General features: G+C 38.8%; 1 protein-coding gene across 1 annotated transcript in view; it reads right to left on the minus strand.

Annotated features, from left to right (window-relative positions):
• The window catches only part of COL25A1 (collagen type XXV alpha 1 chain), a 309,311-nt gene that overhangs the window by 35,755 nt on the left and 251,914 nt on the right, over positions 1-21,642 (minus strand). Inside the window, exons 19-30 of the mRNA XM_083459390.1 lie at positions 20,857-20,919; positions 18,969-19,037; positions 17,495-17,539; positions 15,635-15,679; positions 14,707-14,784; positions 10,271-10,294; positions 7,892-7,936; positions 6,777-6,821; positions 5,890-5,970; positions 3,871-3,933; positions 3,159-3,209; positions 2,625-2,651 (exon numbers count right to left, since the gene is read on the minus strand). Of these exons, the coding sequence (XP_083315516.1) occupies positions 2,625-2,651; positions 3,159-3,209; positions 3,871-3,933; positions 5,890-5,970; positions 6,777-6,821; positions 7,892-7,936; positions 10,271-10,294; positions 14,707-14,784; positions 15,635-15,679; positions 17,495-17,539; positions 18,969-19,037; positions 20,857-20,919 (636 nt within the window). The remainder of the gene's footprint in view (positions 1-2,624; positions 2,652-3,158; positions 3,210-3,870; positions 3,934-5,889; positions 5,971-6,776; positions 6,822-7,891; positions 7,937-10,270; positions 10,295-14,706; positions 14,785-15,634; positions 15,680-17,494; positions 17,540-18,968; positions 19,038-20,856; positions 20,920-21,642) is intronic.

Below are 21,642 nucleotides of genomic sequence, written 5' to 3' on the forward strand. Positions count from 1 at the left end.
TACTGAACTCAAGAAAAAAAATGTTGAGTTTAAATATATACACACTATACTTAAAATAGTAAAATCAAACACCACACAGCATTCAATAATGGCATAATTAATATGGAGGAACATGATGCTGTAACATTGTTGACACTGACAAATGACACAAAAATGGTAATAAAAATTAAAACCAACAACTGACAGAACTATGTGTTATGAAATGATACAAGAACAGACTCTGGATAAAAACAAAACAAGACTAATGTTTTACTCCAACATGATATAGTTTTATATTTGCTATCGAGTAAACCAGAGTTTTTGGTTGAAAGCAGAAAGAGTAGTTTGAAATTTGCACTGAAATTGAATAGGTATTTTACTTACTGGAAGACCAAGGGGCCCTCTGTCACCCTTGTGACCTGGTTCACCCTTCAATCCTTTAAGACCATTTAACCCTGGTTCACCCTAAATGTAAAAGTATAAGTATATTGGGGGTGCTGGTAGAGGCATTCAAGCTGGGACAGAGGAGAACCAGTCAAAGACATGGATGCAAACTCCAGTTCTTTAGCACAACTGGTTCTGTTCAGTGAAATATTCTTTATCAGACTATGAAATAATAAATGGAGGGATGTTAGCGATCTGCAAAGGCATAAAGCTTTCACAATTATTTTGCAAATTCAAATCAAGTCATCATCATCATGATGTTGAAACATTTCTGAATAACTCAAGCAAAATTGTGAGCCTTAAGTGGCCCCTTTTTCTTCTCGTGGTGAACTGGAATGTGCAGTACATCTTATAAAGATATTCTAAACCTTTAAGCATAATTAATTAAACAGAGGAAGAGTGTGATTTATTGGAATATGCACTGGAACCATGAGGAAATGGTCTCCAAAAAGGTGATTACACTCCTATTAACAACAGATGTTAGTGACCTTTTCATGTTTATGAAATTTCACATGAAATTAATGTATGCAACATTATGCTATAATATAGCTTTATTCTATATTAAAATCTACATTAAAAGCTTGCTCTCCAGGAGTAAGTCCGCTTTGAAGCTTAGGCTAACAAAAGTACAATCTGCTAAAAACTTCTTCTGCACAAGCCTATCAGGAGCTGCCCAAGATCATTGCTACTGTATCCTTATATGACTGTAAGGGCAATGTCCACCCTGCAGTTTAAACCACTTCCAAGCCTATTTAACTGTCATGGCTCCTAAGCAAAGAAATCTTGTTATTGTAGATCTCAGATCTCTCTCTCTCTCTCTCTCTCCACACATACATATACCCAGAGAATTACAGCGCCAATATTCCCTTGCTCTGCAGGAGCTAGGGATTTGTAACAAATAATTATTAGCACCCTTATTCTCAAGGTTCTTTGAGTGAATCTGTGACAGATAAAGCTTTCAAAAGAGGCTTGAATGAAAATGAAACACAAAAATGATATACTAATTTTGCTCAATTTAATTCAATGGGCATTCTAAAGAAGTTGACTGAACTGAATCTTGCAACCCTCAAATTTTTCATACCATTTATTTTGAGATTATTATTATTACTCTGAAAATATCCTACTCTTTTATTGGTACTCAAGAGTAGAAGAATTTCTTTCTTTCCACAACTGCATACTCCATTACAATCCCATTCTTTTAGGCTGCAACCATATACCCACATACCTGAAAATAAGTTTTGTTTAATGAAATGGGGCTTAACTTTGAGTAGACATGTATAGGATTGTGCTGTTGAAGCTGTAGAAACAAAAACTACAGTACTTGGTGCTTGGAGAATCTCAAGGAGTCATGAGTTCCATTAAAATGCTTCAGGTCAGATTAGGCTAGCCCTGGCATGGAACAAACTATGGTCAGTTTTGTGAGTGTTCAATGCTATACATAATGGTCTCAGCATGTTTCTTTTCCCTCCTTTCAAAATAATCAAACAAACAAACAACCAACACATTCTGGTAAAACAGTTTTTAAAAAATGAAACTAAGTTTAGCTATGGTATACAAAGTTCTTTCAAATACATATTCCTTCAGGGTTATATTCCTTCTGAAGGATTTTCCCCATATATCTGGAATAACTCTTCCAGCAGTAGCAATGAAGACTTCGCTGATATAGACCCTTGTTAGCAATGCCTTTTCAAAGATGAAGGCATGGACAGAAAGAATGAAAGAGAACTTATCATAAAAGGTAGTAAAAGGTGGGAGCTTGAGCAGAAAAGATTAGTAGGAATGAAGGAGAGAGGTAAAGAAGAAAGTAATATCTGGAAATGATTTTACTTTACTTCTTAAGTGCACAACACACTCATCCCCTGTTTTTCTAAGCTTATGTGTAAGGTAGTTCCAAATGGCATAGCTTGAATCTCTCACCAGACAACTGGATATTTTTATTGGCTCTCTATAATTAACATTATAGAAAGCTAATTCAACTTATGGTGATGAGGAACAGACACAGGAAATTGCCATAAATCATTTAAAAATATTTTTAATGTTTTATCTTAAGCAGCTGCTTAAAGGTTTAAGAATATAAAAAACACATTTAACAGAAAAGTGCGACGAAGAACAAAACATGACTGCATGCTTCAACGTGATTAACGAGAATGAGTGCATAACAAATAAACATAATGAAGTTAGTTGTGTATTGGATTCTTTACCTTTGGGCCTGGAAGTCCATGAGGTCCCTAAAAAATAAGAATGAAAATGTCATAGTTAGAGAGGACATTTCTAAACTACAAATTGGTCTGTGCCAATAGCTAGTGCTTGCTGTTCTTGTCGCCGTCCAAAGCTGCATAAAATAACAATCCTTAATTAACTGGCAAATACCTAACTAGTCAAGACAGAATGAAACTCTGCATCAACTTCCAACTACAATCCATTTTCAAAGTCAACTGGATCCATGTCTGAAACGTTTGATTCTCCATATTCCCCCCCCCTTGATATCCAGTCAGACATACAAATGATTGCCAACATTTATACAGTCAAGAGCCCTTTGCTCCACTTTTTCAGATGTCATCATTTGCCCTACACCCACAAAAATACCCATGTCTTGATCCTACTAATACCTGCCTCCTGCCCCTACCAGCCCTGCCCTTGCAACGTCCTCCATCCACAGCTTCCAGAAAGAGGAACGATTCTCCTTTGGTCTGAGCTCTCAGCAGTTGCATATGTGATAACCGAAAAGGACTTACCATAGGTCCAGGTGGTCCATGTGGGCCTGGAGGTCCTGGTGGTCCTATGATCTACATGTAAAAGCAGGATAATTAGTTCAGACTAACACATGTTCTTACTGAATTGTAGCACCTCTCATCTGCCTGAAAGCTGCAATCCTTTACATGAGATAAAATATACTATTTATTCGAAAATGTATAATCTGTTCTTTCATAAAATGTAACAAGGCAGCTTGCAACAAATAGAATGCAATAAAATCTACAAAACATAACTAAAACATCAGTTTTACAGCATCAGAGTATTTAATAAAAAACAAATAAATATTTGTCAGTGGTTGGCATTCCAATTGAAGAGGTGAGATATAAATTTAGGAGCTAACTTACTCACCATTCCTGTGCCTGCAGTAATAAATGCTAATGCACTGTTGCTTTGTATCACATAGAAAAACTTATTTGAAAGGTTTCCCCATTAGCCTCTATCAAGAAGACAATAGAGAAGGGGTGCCGAACTAATCATCGGTGAGCTACATCCCACCCTGCAAAACATTTCTATGGCCCTCCAAGACCATGACCATCAGCTTTTATTTCAAACATTTTTAACTGACTGCTCTGTTTGATGCCCTTGTGCTGTGATGCCAAAACATTCTTTTTAAAAAATAAAATAAAAATTACCGGTAATAGAAGACATTAGTATATTTTTATGGAAGCACTGAGATAGCATAGAAATACTTACAGAGGGACCTTGAGGACCTGGCAAGCCAACATCTCCTTTTTCTCCTTTCATACCATTGGATCCCTACAAAATCAGTATTTACGCAATGAACAAAGCTTTCATCTTATCAACTCATGGAATATTTAGTTCAGAAGACAGATTTTCATTACATTACTTACACTTTATAATTATAATTAATAATTAATAATTATAATTATAGGCATCATTTATTTTGCTTTATGCCCAAATCCTGTCTCAACAACTCTTACAGCACAAGCCAACCTATATCTGATCTGAAGTCAGATTTGAATTCAATGGGACTTACTTCTGAGTAGACACATATAGGATTGCAGTGTTAATGTACTTGGAGCATGTCTCTACCTACAGCTGACGTTATGGCAGGTTTACAGTTTTGGTGACCCTTACATTTTGTTTCTGTTAGCTGATTTGCTTCGTTGTTTATAGTTTATTCTATTACATTTAAGTTTATTATTCTTTTTAGTTTATATTATTCTTTAAGTTTATCTTTCTTTAGCCAACATGAGCTTCTTGTTTCAAAGATGGGGTTTAAATAAAATGAAATAAATGAAAGTACAAGGCAAATTTGTGTGAGGGCATTTTCTGGATGGTCTACTACAATTTTGCTTTTTTGGGTGAGGTTACAAATGCAAATACTGGCCTTTATCTAGACACACTGACATGTAAATTACACAATCATGCTTGACTAGTGCTTTATACAGTAATTTGATGTGGGTTGATTTTCACACATGGCACACATAAATAATCTCATTTTACACCACAAACTGGACAATAATTTCTTAGGGAAATTAGGTAATACACTCAAGCATCGGCGGATGGGCATTCTGAACCAGGTAATTACCAACTTTGACAGCATCACTAATAATGGCCATTTGAACACAGAACATCTTGTGCACATAGAAATTGATCAGCAGATCTGCTGAACATGATACATGCTCAGTAGGACCCCATGTGCATCTGTTCTTGCTTTCTGTATACAAGATCCCATAGGGGGCTGCTAATAAGGAGCAGATTTTTCATGGGTACAGTATCCCTACTGTGCACAGAACAGCACTGCTCAATCAGACTGCCAATTATGTGTCATGCCAAAATGTCATAGTAAATACAGAGAGCCCAGACTGCATAAAGTCTACGGAACATTTTTCTCTTGTGTTTAAAGTGTAATCATTTTACTACTCACTATTTAAAATTACATTTCTACAATCGCTTAAAATATGTTATGGTTAAATTTTGATCCTTGTAATGAGATAACAGTCAAAAGGACCTACCCAGGAATAACTGCAAATAGGTTGCATCTCAATACATTTAAGATTAATCCCAGTAAAGTGCCTCTCCTTATAAAAGATTCCACCACCCCCTTCACTGTTCAATTAACATACTCTTTGAAATTTTGTCAAATTTCACGTTCTAGGGTGAAAACAGAACAAATGGTTTATCCATCAAAGCAGTTAAACTTCAATGTTCCCAAAGGAAAAGAGATGGCTAGAAGGGCATTCTGTGACATATACAACTTTTGGTCTAAAGTTCATACATCCCATGCATTTTTTTATCATGAGTATTTTGTATCATGTTGCACTGATACTAAGCTGACATTTCCTCACTGCCCTATTTACCTGGAAATCACTTCAGGAAGCACCCAAATGGTTCCTTCTCTTTCTTTCTCTCTCCCTCTCCCTTCAAAGCCTTCCTTACAGTTCTCTTTTCACATATGTCTTTGGTTGGATCTCTTAATCTTCATCCTGTGAAACTAAACTAAGCCAAATACATCACTTTGTACACATTTTCTCCTCTGATTCCCCTGCCTCTGTTGATCTCCTGTTATCTCTCTTTCTGTCATTGTGTACCTTATAAGCTCCTTGTTAGAGAGACCTTTCTCTATGTGTCGGTCTTTCTGCATGGTGCTAAAATGGCCCTCTTCATAATAATAATGTTTGACTCTTTAAGAGTAAGCAGACACTGAAGATGTAATTAAAAATGCAGGCACATTTTAAGCAAACTTACTGGCAATCCTGGAAGTCCAATTCCTCCTTTTTCTCCTAGTACTCCAGGGTCACCCGTATCACCTTTTGAGCCTTTAGGCCCCTGCAACAGCACAGTCACATAAATGAGTCTTATATTACAAGATCATCTAAAATCAGCCTCTGAGCATGACTTACTGTGTATAAACAAACCACTCCCATTTTGCTCTGCCTTCCTCCCATCAGCTTCCACTGGGAGGAAAAGAACCATAATCCCTGGCTTAGCATTATGTCCAAACCAGGGATCATAGTTGGTTTCACTCCCAACAAACTACAATCTGTAGCTAAGCTTTGTTCTTGGATGACTAATAGTGGTTTGTAAGAGGAAAACAAACCATGATCTCTGGTTTGGAAATAATGCCGAACCATATATTGTGGTTTTCTTCCTCCTCATTGTGAGTGAAAAGCAGCAGAACACCCCAGATTGATATATATATTTACTGTATATTCACAGTAAATATTGCAATACAGGATGCTGCTTCATGCTGAGTCAGACCACTCGTTCAAGTAGATTTGGACAGTGAGTGGAAGCAGTTCTCAGGGTTTCAGACCAGAGTCTCTCTTAGCACTGGAGATGCAAGGAATTGAAACTGGGACCTTTTATATGGACAGCATTTCCCCCTCCCAGTGAGCTAATAACCATGGTTTACCATGATGTGGGAACTGGGCCAGTAAATCCAGAAACATCTTCTGGGTTGTTTATTGGCACTGTATTCACTTATTTTTGGCAGCATCTTTCATTCCGTAACAAAAGAAAAGGGGTAGGAAAGAGTTGTTCAACAAAAATAATTATTTTATTTATTATCTATATCTTTTTTTTACCTATTATCGTATCATTCATATGTTCAGTAGCAATAATTGTTCAAGTACCTGCTCTCCATCAGCACCTGGCAATCCTGGAGATCCGGGTTCACCCTGCAAAGTGAAAATTTCACTATGTTATTATTTCCTGGAATATACTGTAGTTTAATGCTTTGTTAATAAGACTGCTTGATTCTTAGGCTTACACACACGCCCATCCCTCTTATGGAACAGCCACGAGGAAATAAGAAGCAGCTGTTTTTAAATTATTTTACAAATAAAAATAAGCTGCAGTTAGTCTGAAAGTAGTCTTATCTCTTCTTCATGGCTGTGATGAAGAAGTGGAGGGGGCACCTAGGATTGTGATCCTTAAACATAGTGTTTGTCCACATTTGTCCGCATAGTGTTAAACTATGGTGTACTATTATTTCCGAACTGGGTCAATATGAATTAACTGTGCTGGTCTATAATAATCTCATATGTCAACAGACAACCTAGTAAAACAAATAAGAATAAGGTATTGGCCAGGATCTAGGTGGATGTGGGAATGTTTTGAAGACTACCCATTTCAGTTATACAGATGGCCTCCAGAAGTTGTTGGATGGGAGTTATAGCCTGAAAACATCCGAAGGGCACCATGTTGGCTACTCCTGTTCTCCTGGCCACCTTTTGAGCAACAGTATTCTTTAGATGAGAATAAAAAAGAACATAGACTGTGTATGGTTACTTAGGGTAAATTAAGGTATCTTAATTTAAAATTACAAATTAAATTATTAATTAAATGAATTATTGTGATGCTGGCTAAAATTATTAATAAATATTAAGGAAGGAAAAATAAAATATAAAACATAATGCAGTAAAAAGTTTCTTAGGCTGAAATCCTGCACACAGTTATTCAGTGGGGCTTCCTTAGACAAGCATAGGTTTGTGCTATTAGTAATGATTATGCATTTAAGAGCACAGTATTTATTTTCTTACACTGACGTCCTGCGTTTATTCCATCATGGAACCCAAGATAGCATACATGCTGCTTCCAGAAGGATACCAACCCAGACAATGATCACACCATGACCCCCTTAACTTCTACAAAGTGGTAGCCTCATGTGCCTTCAGACCATACTATGCATGGAAATAAATTAAAGTTCAGGGGGTCTTTGTCAAATGAGTAACAGTTGGAAACTCACCTTTGACCCTTGCAATCCTTGGGGTCCAGGTGGACCTGGAGGACCCTAAAGGTAAACAACAATTCATTTTTTAATCTAGCACCATCCAGATTTCTAAAGTTTTTATCTGTCAGGCACAGTGATACTAATCTTCATTAGTAACAAACCAATGTGACAAAAAACACTGTATTAAGAAGCAGTTAACAACTATGACACTCAATGATCAACTACAGACAGCACAAACAGAAATTCTATTAGAATGTCCATTAGCATTCTAACTTCTAGGTAACAAAGTCTATAGCTTTCTGCAAACAAAACAAGCACATTTAACTTTGAAATAAGAGCAATTTTTGACCAGTGGGCAAATGATGGCCATTTGAATTGCTGTGTAAGTAAGTTCTCTACCAACAGCTAACCTGTGCCATGTGCAGCTATTGGCATTTAGGTAGTGAGCGGTGGAACAGGGTAAAGGCCTAATTGTGTGGATAGCAACTCCCTTCTTGTTGCATGAATTAAGATGACTGTATATAGTGCAAACTTTAGGTATGAGCCCACCCTAACACAGAATTAAGTTTTCAGGGCCTCTGCTGCCTCGTTCCTTATCTTGTTTCTTATTCAGCTAAATCATAAGAATAATCCTTTGCTTGCCTCTCAGAAGGATTCTGTGCCAAAGAGGTAGGGTTGATACGTTTAGATAAAGTTTTTCTTGGACACTGGCATTATATATATTACATAGAGGAGAAAGGAGCTTGATGGAAAACACTGCAGTGGAAAAGTTATGTACTGGAAGGCTTAAGCACTACCCGCTGTCACCTCTCTACTGAAAACCACACCTTCTTGTTTGTTCCGTTAACAGAAGAGTCGACTTTGAAATTTCACTACCTGCATTAATGTGTCTATTTCGACCTTGTTCACAGACAGTTTTACTTATCTGCCATGCTCATATATGTCCTTAATTATTTTCTTATTGGCAATATACACATGTAAATCACGGAAGCAGTATTTACGCTACAGGTGTGTGCAAATGCACAAGAAACAAGACAAAAGTGCAAACACACACATCACTATGCCTTCCATGAATTCGACAGGAATAGGTTCGTGTGGTTTTGAAATCACGTCTTGTGTGAGTTAGAAAGCACATAAGTAGAAGGGGGAAAGGCAAGTGAGGACTCAGGACAGAACATCTCAGCTCACAGATGAAACCATTCTTAACTAGAGATCCCCATCTCATTTTTGGAATTAGTTAAGTTTTTACAGAACCCTTTAACCTCCTTCAACACAATGCACCACATAATTTATGGTGACTGTAATACAGTTTCCTTTGTGTTTCGAGCACAGACTCACAGGTGAACTCACAGGTGATATTAGAGAACTTTCCTAGCCCTATTTGAGGTCTACTGGAGATGCTGGGGGTTAGCCCTGATGCCTCCTGCATGCAAGCCATGCCCCGTTCTTCTGGACTGTGGAACTTCAGGTTTTTGCAGCACAGATTTAACATGTGGCTATTACCACTCCAAGGGCTACACTGCAGTGAGATGTCCCGGAAAGAATATCTGCGGCTTTAAAAGCATCCGTACAGATGTCAAAACATGCTTCTCTGAACTGCTAGAGATAGTTAACTATCTTTATTTCCTAGCAATACTGCATGGCAGAATTCTAGTCCAGCATGCATCCACTGGGGGTGAATGAAAGCAGAGGGCAGAGAAGGATGAGGAGGAGGAAGACCATGTTCACTGTATCAGATCTTGAGGTACAGACAAATTTTCAGCTTGCTCAACTGAAATTTCCTTTAACCATGTTTTTTACATCTGGAATTAATACACTTACTTTCTACCAACACTGAACAGGAAAAGGGACATTTTTTTTAATGTAAAGAAGTTGCATTTGAGATGACAACTCTGGTTGCAGCTCACAAATCACTTATTTTGGAGCACTGTCATTTAGATCCTAATGAATTCTACAGGATGAATTAAAGAATATTCTGGAGTAAGTGTGGTCTGTGTCTTCTAGCATATAACTTCTATGAAATACGGCTTTTTTTTAAAAAAACCCAATCCAAAACACAAAACTACTGGGAAATATCCTGCGCAAGCCTTGCCTTCAAAAATTCCTACTAAGAGAAACAGAAGTGAAAATGCGCAGCTGTAATAAAGATAAACTTGTTAGACTAGCAAACAAGAGTTTTAAATCATTTTCTTTACTGAAATGAATGGGATCATTGCTATTAATTTCAACTGCAGTCCTGGTTTTCAACACTGATAACACTTGATGTAGAAATATATGTAGTGATAAGTCAATATCTGATGAAACAGACACATTCTAAATCAGGCAAGTTATGAACATGCAACACCAAGGAAGAAAAGAGCTACAAAACACTATAAGTCATGCAATAAGAATTACCGTGACAGTTAGGGTGGTAATCCTCTGTTGGCAAAATGTATTAACAGAAGACAATGTTACCAGATGTTCAGTTTGAAATAAAATACTTTGCTTGTTTAGTAATGGATTTCACAGAATTTGGGCAGTTTCGGATAAGTGTTTGCCTGTCTCAGATAAATTAAAGAAAACTGTCTTTTTTATAAAAAACAACAACATTAAACACAATTGATATTAATTAGTATGATTGTTTTAAAAAAACTTAAACCTGTCCATAAGATTTTCATGCCCAAGGCACCTCCAGATTTTGAAAAGGATATATTTGCATTGCCAGTAAATGTCTGTGATCCACACATTAGAGAACATTGGCATCAAAGACGTTAATAAGCTTAAGAATACTCAAATCTTAAATACTTTGTGGAATGTGCTGCATAGGTTTAATTACTGTTAGAAACAGACATTTCTTTAAACATGATATTCTTGTGTATTCTTCAAATTCCAATGAGTTTCCAGTATGGTCAGGACAGAAATAGACCTACTAATCTCAGAGATACACCAGCAATTTAAGACTGTGATCCTTATCAGTAAAAGTAAAGGACCCCTGGACAGTTAAGTCCAGTCAAAGGTGACTACTGGGTTGCGGCACTCATCTCGCTTCAGGCCGAGGGAGCTGGCGCTTGTCCACAGACAGTTTTCTGGGTCATGCGGCCAGCATGACTAAACTGCTTCTGGAGCAATGGGACGCCATGACGAGTGCCAGAGCACATGGAAATGCAGTTTACCTTCCCACCGCAGCGGTACCTATTTATGTACTCGCGCTGGTATGCTTTCAAACTGCTAAGTCCAACTCAAACACATAGGCACATTGTGAGAAGGTAAGTGGTACAATCCTCACACTTTTCCTGATAGTACCACATAGTCTTTTAGAAAAAGAACAGTGTCTCATCAAACTTTGAGAAGCTGTGCTGGTTACATACTATTGTTCATGACTTGCAGTAACACTACTAGAGTAAGAAAACACTATTTGCTAGGCTGATTGTTTATAAAAATTATCCTGCACAGTTAGTGAATAACCCCATCACCTATTGTCTGCATCTAACAGAATATTACTTTGCTTACTTTCATAAAAGAGTGGTATCATCCTAACTAGGAATCTAGCATCTAGCATTGTAATGGCTCTCTGTAAGGTGGAACATTTTCAATTATTTCATATAAAGGAGTTACAAAGAATGAAGCACACTAATATTCAGCTCTGCTTAACACCATGAAAAATGACTTGAGAAGCACTGTGCTTGTCTGTTTTGATTTATAGCCTGCATTGTTCCTTGATAGCGCTGGCTTGATACCAATCTTTATAGGGCAGAATAAAGGAAACATAAGGATTATTAATAAATGTATAACTAAAGCAACCCCCTGCTTATCTCTGACCACTAAACTATGACTCAAATAAAAATCCTTCCATCATTTCCATAAGACAGTCCAAGTTGGATTTTGGCAATCTGCAAATGGAAGGAAAAGGGAATCCCATAGACGAAATATATCTCTACATGCCCCTGTTGTAGCAAACTTGGCATACAGATAATTGTTGGAAATGGTCTGATTCATTTGGGACCTACAGTGTTTAGAGCTTTGAATTCATTTTCTCATCCGAATGGATGTATTAGTTTTAAATACTCCTTTTCTGGTAAATTAATGGTTTCTAATACACTGGTTTTGTCATTATTGTATACCTAGCATTAATACCTAATATCACTTTATGGCAATATTTACCCCCACACTGTAGGATTTAAGGACCAAACCTCTCTTTACAACTGTTGATCCTGATCTGGAGAAATGAGTCAGAGGTGGACATCTATAGTGGCCTGGCCTTTGACATCCAATATATATGCCTCTTATGTTTGTAAGTTGTTTTAGCCATTTGTAATATCGTTGCAACCCACCAAGGGATCTTACAGAAAAGGGCATGTATGAACTCAAGCAAGCAAACAAACAGTTTACTATTATGGAAAATAACAGCTACACAGGTCATGTATGAAAAAATATTTAGCTTGAAATACAGTTTGTAAAGCAGTTTGCTGGAGTACTGCTGCTGAAGGACTTAATACTTGGCAAAACTAGACGAGAAGCCATTATTTTTCCTGGAAAAATAGCCTGAGATTTTTCTTTCTCAGCCCCACTCTCTTAGAGAAAGATCACTTTAAATATTTTTCCCCCTCTGAAAATTCTCAACTTTTTTGGGTGTGTGTAGCTTACATTCTCCCAACTACCCTAATGCTCTGGAATGGTGTGGAAGGTTAGAGTGGTGGATGGCTGCCAACATAGTTAATGCTGCTACCACTTGCAAAAGTAAAAGAAACACCATAGAAAAAATAGAAAAATTAATAATTTCTTCTCCAGCTAAACTAAGAAATTTGTAAAATGGACTCTAATTTATCTTCCCATAGAAATAGTGGAGAATTATGAGAGATCATTTGTGCAAAGCGTTAAAGGTTACTAATGCTGTCATTCAATACCTTTTTAGCTGACCATTAAGACCCTTAACAGAACTGGCCTCTGGGTAGGCATGTGTAGTGGTTAAGAGCGGTAGTGTCATAATCTGGGGAACCGGGTTCACGTCTCCGCTCCTCCACATGCAGCTGCTGGGTGACCTTGGGCTAGTCACACTTCTCTGAAGTCTCTCAGCCCCACTCACCTCACAAAGTGTTTGTTGTGGGGGAGGAAGGGAAAGGAGAATGTTAGCCGCTTTCAGACTCCTTAAAGGGAGTGAAAGGCGGGATATCAAATCCAAACTCTTCTTCTTCTTCTGCAATGCGAGAGCCCTACTGTTCACACACATAACCCCCTGTGTAGTGCATGGGTAAAATAATCTCACTGGATTGGGGCTCACTGTAGTCTTTGATCTTTCTGAAGGAAGAAGAAATGAACTTCGGGATTGGCCACTTGTAGGTGAAATAGTCTTATTTGGTTTTGAATTCTTACAGTGTTCTGTGCTGCTTGAATGAAAATGACTTATTCTCTAATGACCCGTGTAATGAAGTTGAAGGAATGACTCAGAGGAACTGCAAGCCAGCCAGCAAAATTCTGTCTTATTTTTTGGTTTATTTCCCTGGTCTTAAGCACACATCCAGGAGGACAGCCTTCTTGTTGTGAGGAACAAAGCCAATTCCTACTTGAAATAGCATTCCAAGTCCTGAGGTGAGCTAAATAACAGCCAAATTCTGAATTTTCCGTAAGTTCAGTGTGCATTGACGAATCTCGGAAGAGAGGAAAAGATCACTGCTAATTCTTAGGGTACAGCTGACATATAGCAATACTGCTGTTCGTGTTCACTTGGAGATTCAAAGACTGAGCATCTTTTACAAGTCCTTTTAGATCTACTTACATCAGATGGCTTTTAGACCTATTCAATTCTCCTCATGTGGTTATAGAAATTTCAATCATGGCAGTGTAACCCAGGTATTTCAAGAGGCTGAGTTGAAATCACCCAAACCTTTTCTGAAATTATTATCATACATTTGTGTTTCATATGCCAATGACACCATTTCTCCCTGTGAGTTAATGCACATGGCAGCATAGTGCATCTGTCTGCAAGAAAATTCACCTAAATGCCCGAGCCTGTAATTGTTCGCCTGACCTAAACCAGACCTTTGCTTTTATGAATTGTGGAGTACAACAAAGACAGGCAAAAGGTTATGAAGGCTATTACTATTACTAATTTGGGTTGTAGATGGATTTGACATATAAATGGAAACAGCAGCAAGTGGTATGGTGGAGCTGCACTAGTCATCTGACCTCAGTCCTGCTGAGTCACTGCAGTGTATCAGGATGGATGGAGCAAGAGGTGCAGCGATTGTGAGGTTGGTGGATTGCAAATGCACTGGTGGTGCCAATCTGGTGCTTCTGCTTGTTTTTTGAAGCCAGAAGCCAGTAGCGGACAGTGTGGCAGCAGTATTCACCTGATCTTCTGACAGCTGAGTCCATGCTGCTTATCAGGAAGGAGGGGGTGGGAAGGTCAGTGTTACATAAATTCTCCAGTAGAAGCACCAGATTGGCTCAGCTGATGCCTTTGCACCCTGTCAACCTCACTACAAACTCATCCCTCCCCTTCTGGTAAGCAGCAGCGACTCAGTTGTCAGAAAGTCAGGTGAGTGTCCATTTCACTATACTGCCAGTAACAGAATATTCTAGTGTATCATTAAAATAAACACAGAGAGCTGCCTTGGTCAGACTATCAATCCATTTATCTTACCATTGTGTACTTACTGAGTTATTTACCAGCCTTGCTGAGATATTTCACAGGGACTGGCAATGGATAGTTGGATGGATGGATGCAAAGCACATACTCAACTCCTAAACTATGGCAACATATGAATACCATGATTACACTTTCTATTCCAACTCAAAGGGCATGGAAGGAAAAATATAATTATGCCTACTGTGCATGACGTCTGGTGACATACCTGCAAAGCTTCGTGGATATTGCCATTGTAATCAATTATCTCTGTTGCCCCTTGATCACCTTTTTGTCCAGGAGGGCCCTGTAAAACATTCACCCCAAAATGTTATTTGGATCAAGAGCACAGCATACAAATCACTCACTATTCTCATCAATTTGAGGAAGGCAACATAAAATTTTGCCGGAGCTGCTGATTACAGCACAGTTCCATTCAGGGTATCATTTTGCTTTATTACAGAAATGGCATGTTAGCTGCCTGGAAGATTTATACCAGAATATGATGGATTGATGCATATTTCCTGCTTCATTTTCAAATGCTGCACCAAGCTCACTCTCTTCAGATAGCTTATTGGTATCACACAGTCTGTGCTACCCAAGGTGTACAAATGCACATAAAATCTTGATGGACGTGCTTAAGAGTTGATTGGCCTTGATAATGCTAATGATAACTTTAGAACAGACAAGATTAATCATCTATTCAATGCCATCAGTGACAATGTGTTCTTTTAGTCTGATCATACCAATGTGCTAAATGGAAAACTGACTAATATTATAACAACTGGAATGTGCAGTCTCAGAAAAACACATCACAACCCAGCGTGCATCAGAGATATAATGCAAATCAAAGCTAAAATGTTGCAGATCAAGGCTATAATATTTATTCACAGATAATACCTGTTTTGCTTCTCTAAGGAGTCAACCTTTTAGTGTGGCTGAATACTTTTAGATCTCTTTGCCTATTAACATCAAACAGGTACTCTTGCTATACTGTTTTAGATGCCTGCAGAAAACAATTTTTTTATTTCCGCATGCCTACCCAGACATATACTTTAGTTGTTTTAAAATGTTGCTGATTTCATCTGGGCGGCTTGAGGAAATGAGCTGCAACGAATATCATGCTGCATGGAATGGATCAAATGGTAGTCACTTACCCTTGGACCCATTGCCCCCAAATCACCTTTGTCTCCAGAATCACCCTAATAAAAAGCAAAATAAGTATTTCAAGTTTCACGTGGGGAAGGACGCGATAAACTCACCAACTCACTATGAGTAGCTCTGTCCCACGACACACTTCTCTCTGAGTCTTCACTGGAACCTGCTACTCCCTCTGAAGATCCAAAGCCAACTGCGCACTCAGCGCAGGCTCTGCCCCAAATTTAAGCCCCAGGTGTGGACCGGAGTGAAGCCTGCTCACCTGTGGTCTGTCCACCTGGCCCCACCCCCAATGGCACCACGGATTGGTGAGTTTGAACAGCAACAGATGTGTTTTGCTAAGCCGCGGTCCATATGTAAGTAGTTCACTGCACATAACAGAAGGGCTGTATCTTTGTGATCAGCCTAGATTCAGTATGAGACTTGATTAGGATGGCAACAGAGTACCCATTTGCTCATAGTAACAATAATCTAGCGGAAAGTCAGAGAAGACTCTAGAACAGCGGTTCTCAACCTGTGGTCCCCAGATGTTGTTGGACTACAACTCCCATCATCCCTGAGCTCTGGCCTTGCTAGCTGGGGTTATGGGAGTTGTAGTCCAACAACATCTGGGGACCCACAGGTTGAGAAAGGCTGCTCTAGAAAGACATTAGTACACAGCTCTGAGCTATTTGTGACAGTACAGCTCGGCTTGTGACTGAACCAAGATGTTTTCAGTGTTAATGTGGTTTTAAATAAGAAACAACAACAATAACACTTTAGCAGCCTTTGCACAGTGAAACTTCTACGAGGCGATCTTAGCAGCCTGTCTTCTTGCAGAGGGTCATGTTGGGAACAGTTCCTCATTGTGCAACATTTGGCTAAATCCCCACATCATTGGTGATCTCTTGAATACAGGGAAACAGTGTGCAGATGTGTTTGAGCAAGCTTGGCAACATCTATCCAGCTAAGGGTGCTGTGTTGAGGGAGATACAGTAGCGTTCAGTCTGATCTATATGGAGCTGTACTCACTGTATAGGATCTGGTTCACAGTTTAGTGGTGCTCCTGGATATAGCTTTGTCATTACAGCCCCAAACAGCATCTAGAGTGCCCTTCATCCATTTAGGCTAGTATACCAGTTGTGGCCTCTCCTGCACAGTCTGGCCTTTGCTAAATATGCTTTGCTAAAACTTTGGATTTACTTCTTTAATGTTACCCACCTTTGAAACAGTTGCATTCTGCATTCTGGATCAAAGCAATTTACATAAAAGAACAAAATGAAAGAAAACACTACCGAGTAACAAAAACAGAAAAAGAAAAAACTTATACAGTGGATGCTCAGGTTGCGAACGTGATCCGTGCAGGATGCACGTTTGCAACCTGCAGCCTTTGCAACCCATAGTGGCATGTCTGTGCATGCACGGGTTGCAATTCGGTGCTTCTGCGCATGTGCAACTGCCGAAACCCAGAAGTAACCTGTTTTGGTACTTCCTGGTTTCGGCAGTCCGTAACCCCAAAAAAATGCAACCTGAAGTGTCTGTAACCCGAGGTATGACTGTAATCAAAAGCAGCATAGTTAATACTCTTCAATCATAAGTCAAAAACTATCAAGAGCCACACAGAATAAGAAAGTTTTCACTCCCTGCCTAAAGACCATCAGGGACGAGACTAGTCTTTGAGGGGAAATTCCACAACCAGGTTGCTGGCACAGAAAAAGGCCTTCTGCTATTTTGCCGTCACTTTGTTTTAATGTAATCTTCCCTGCAAACTGTTTGCTTGAAGGGCAGTCTATACACATATAAAATGAACTAAACAACAGACCACAAAACCTCACCACATCACATTGAATCAGTAAAACCAAAATTTGCTTACTACTGACCTTCGACCCCTTTGGGCCTCTAGCTCCAGATTCGCCTGACCTTCCCTGGATGATGGAATACATACAAGATGGACAGGAGAAATGAGGACAGAAAAAGGAAAGTGAGAAGAAAAGGAATTAGTATCAGCTACCTGTAAAGTTAGTGCAGGGATGGGGAAGCTGTAGCCCTCCAGATGTTGTTGGACTAGCAAGCATGGTCAATGGGCAGAGATCATTGGAGCTCCGGCTTAGCAACATCAGGGGGCTACAGGTTCCCCATTACTGGTGTGGTAGAAACACTTCATTTTACAATAATGACAACTAAGTTTCTAAATAACAGATATTAATGCAGGTATATGAATGATGAATGATTTAGTATTAATGAATCCAGGCTACATGATAATTCTTACTACAGCAGCTTGCTAAATTCTCTCAACATGTCGTTCCCCCCAGACATCAACTTGTCAGATAAAGTAACCATTGCAAATCAAGAAACCAATTTGGATGGGTCCATTTACTCAGAATAACTGAGAAAATAAAACTGTGTGCCTTTGTTGTAGAGGGTTGTCTCCAAAAAAGTTCTACTCTGAGCAACCCCACTGAAATTAATAGACCTATGTTGGTTATGTCTGGCCTTTGACAGTAAAGGCCCACCTCTTTTGCTGAATTTATACTGCTCTGCCCAAAAAAAATGGTTTTATTTGTTTCATAATTGCAATGGTTTTATTCATTTTTATAATTGTATATTCAATTGTTGTAACTCAGTTTAGGACTTTATGGTGAAGGGCGGCCAAAATATTTTACCAATAATTTGCCCATTAATTTCAGTGGAGTAGAATGGATCTACTCTGAGTGTGACTAATATTGAATACTACCCATAGGCCTGTAATTCTTATCTTAATATTTTGGGTAGCTCTCAGACCTTTTGAATAAATTACATTGATGCAAGCAATAAGCATAAAGAATTCCTAAATCCTATTGTAGCAGTAAATTAATGAGATAATGGAATGTACGTAGAAGTACTCCTTCCTGACTCAAAGTTAGAAACCAGGTTAAGGTTGCACTCATATACAAACTTACCTGGCAGTAACTTGATGAGACTTCTCAGCAGACATAGGACTGCACTGTCAATATTTTATTTTATTTTATTAGCTGGACTTGAAACATTGCAATGGTGAGCACCTTAGGATGTTAATTCTGCATAGACATACTTGAAAGTCCTAAATTTCAATATTGCAATTATGAAGAAGAAATTTTGTGCATAGCTACAGGTTTGGCTTTTAACATTTGATCCCTCAGTTTACATAAATAATTTCTGGCTGGGCTGTGCCCCAAAGTGACCAGCATAAATTCAAATGACTTTTGTAGTGCACTATAAATCACACTGAAATTTATTTTTATCACCAGCAGAGCTTTTATTTTTTTAAGAACACACAAACCAAAACACAAAGCTCCAAAATGCACACTTTAATTGTCAAAGTTAAACCAAACTGACCTTTGGCCCTGGAGCTCCAGGCTCACCTCGTTCGCCTTTCCCAGGGGGCCCTGCTTCTCCCCTTTCACCCTGTCAAAAGTTACCAGAGAAAGCAAGATGAGAGGAAAATATTATAGAATACAGGCAACAGCAGGCATGGTAACTAGCCATTTTAGAAACATTAAAGAGCATAATATCCTGAACATATTTCAAATGGAGAGCTGATAAGCACAATACAGTGACAAACTTTTCTTTTGGAAAATAAATTATGTTCCAGAAGTGGATGCTTACTGCTACTTCATCTGAATTGTCAATGTTAAACTACCGTGAAAGTTTCAAATGCTATGGATTAAATATGAATATGAAGCACAGGGGGAGGGAGAAGCGGGAGAGATAAAGCAAACCATTTTTAAAGTGCTTTCATTTTATTAGTTCCAGTGTTTTAAACAACCACCAGAGTCTTAGATGCTTTCAGTTCTTCATCCTGTTTTCAAGGTAAGCAACTGGGCAGCTAATCAGAGGGCGATATTGCCCCACCCACCACAAATTTAGTGTAATAGTTCAACTGAGCGAATGCATCAAATGTGGATAGAGATTTGATTTTCCAAAGAGCATTTGTGGCCTCTAAAGCAGGGGAAGGGAACCTGTGGCCTCGCAGACATTGTTTGTAACTCTCATCAGCACCAGACAGCATGGCGAACTGCAAGAGATTATGCGAGCTGGACATCTGGCCAGAAGGCCATGGGCTCCCCATTCCTTCATTAAGTGAATCTGAAAGTTTAGAAGTCTCTAACGCTCTGATTAAGGAGAAAACTGAAAGGCAGTTCAGGTTGTACAATTAAGAACATGCTCAGAGCAAACAGAGTGGTCCATATTATTTGTTATTATACAGCACCAAGATAGTGAATGATGGTTTACAGAGTACAAACTCCTTGTCCTGAAGAGCTTGATGTTAAAATAAAATAAACAGCTCTACTCACAGTGCATTATCAAGGGACCATACCTAACACTGGGCCATAGAGGCAGAATGGGTTGTACTGCTTATCCTGCTGCCCCACAGTCTCCCTGCCCAAACTGGCAGATATGGTCTTGCTAAAAACCCAGACAGTAGTCCAAAGGGATTTCAATCACATGTCCTGATACCTTTGACTGGGCCAGCTGGGCTAACCCTGTGCAGAAATGCCTATAGTTAGTGAACCAGTTGTAGCTAGTAAAAGGTACTCCTTGCAGCTGAGGTCACTTATGCCTCCAGTGGCAAGCTGGGCCCCTGCAAAGGTTTGCTGGAATAGATATTGCACAGCAGACTAAAGGATTGGGGGGTAGAAGGAGAAAAGTAAATTCAGGGCGGATCCACAGCATCTATTTAAATCACAGCCAACACACATTTAAAGCAGGTGATTTCCCCCAAAGCTTCATTGGAACTGTAGTTTGATAAAGGTACTAGAAATCATAGGTCTACGAAAGAGAAACTAGCACACTTTGGGGAAAGCCATGTGTGTTGAAGGCACTTTAAATGTTTGGTGCAGATCTCCCCTCAATCATTAGTCCTTATTTACCAAGTTCCTAGAACAAGCAGCTGGAATAGAAAATGTTCAAAGGGAGGTGGAGCCAAAAGCTTCTGGTTTCTCAGCTGAGCTCTGCTTGCTTTCTCATCCTCCTTCTGCAATGGCTACTTCTAGTAACACTTGAGGGAGAGAGAAAACAGAAGAAGCTGGGCTTCTCAGCAGAGCCACCAGTGGACCTGATTCTATTCTCTCTTTCAGTTCCAGCAAAATGTACATATCACTTCAGTTTGGCTTTAACGGTTGGTTGGGTGAATGTGCTTTGGTCTAGGATAAGGATTAGGTTTTGAACTAATATGATATGAAGTAAGCTACATACATTAAGGGGGGGGGGATGTGAAACATACCTTTGTTCCTGGCAATCCTGGTAATCCAGGTTCTCCCTGTGGTCCTATGAAACCCGGTTCACCCTTTGAAAAATGAGCACATTAGATCTCTGTTAATTTAACTGTGAATAATTACAGTAAAAATAAGTTTACCTCTAATGATACTTTTCCTAGTCGCCCATGGTTTTCTAACTGCAAATCCAACTGCTATAGACAGATACAATTAATCAAGTTTGATTTCCACCAGCACAGAGCTCTTCAAGAAAAGCTTCATTGAGTTTAAGAAAAGCAAATGAACTGGAAGCTCTTACATCTTGTTTTTCATGGAATTAATGCATGTTAGGCTTCCTGGATTACATTACAGTTTATGTAAAAAAAAAAAAAAGTTTACCAAGACAAGGCTAATAACATGACGGATTCAGTGGGAAAAGGGAACTAATTAGCTGTAGTTACATTTCATTCACAACTTACAAAATTTTAAACATTTGCAATTTTGGTTACAAAACAAATTTTCATTCCAGGATTAAAAAGAAGCACAATTGTGTTTGACATTATTATGCAGATGTTATATCAGAATCCGGGACAAACACAACCCCCTTCTCTTTACACAGTTTTGGCAATAGATTTACAAACTAACTTAAGAGGAAGAAACTGAATGAAAAGAGCAACATGCAAATAAAAATGAGGTTCTTTTCATTTGTTCTAGAAAACTAATGTGATAAACTTTCTAGTGCTTCTATCGTGCCCTTTTATAGAAATAATCAAGGCAGTTTACAAACAATAGCAGAACTGTAGCAAGGATTTTGT

This window comes from Podarcis liolepis (genome assembly GCF_965112155.1).
Source record: "Podarcis liolepis genome assembly, chromosome: 9".
Classification (NCBI taxonomy): Eukaryota; Metazoa; Chordata; class Lepidosauria; order Squamata; family Lacertidae; genus Podarcis; species Podarcis liolepis.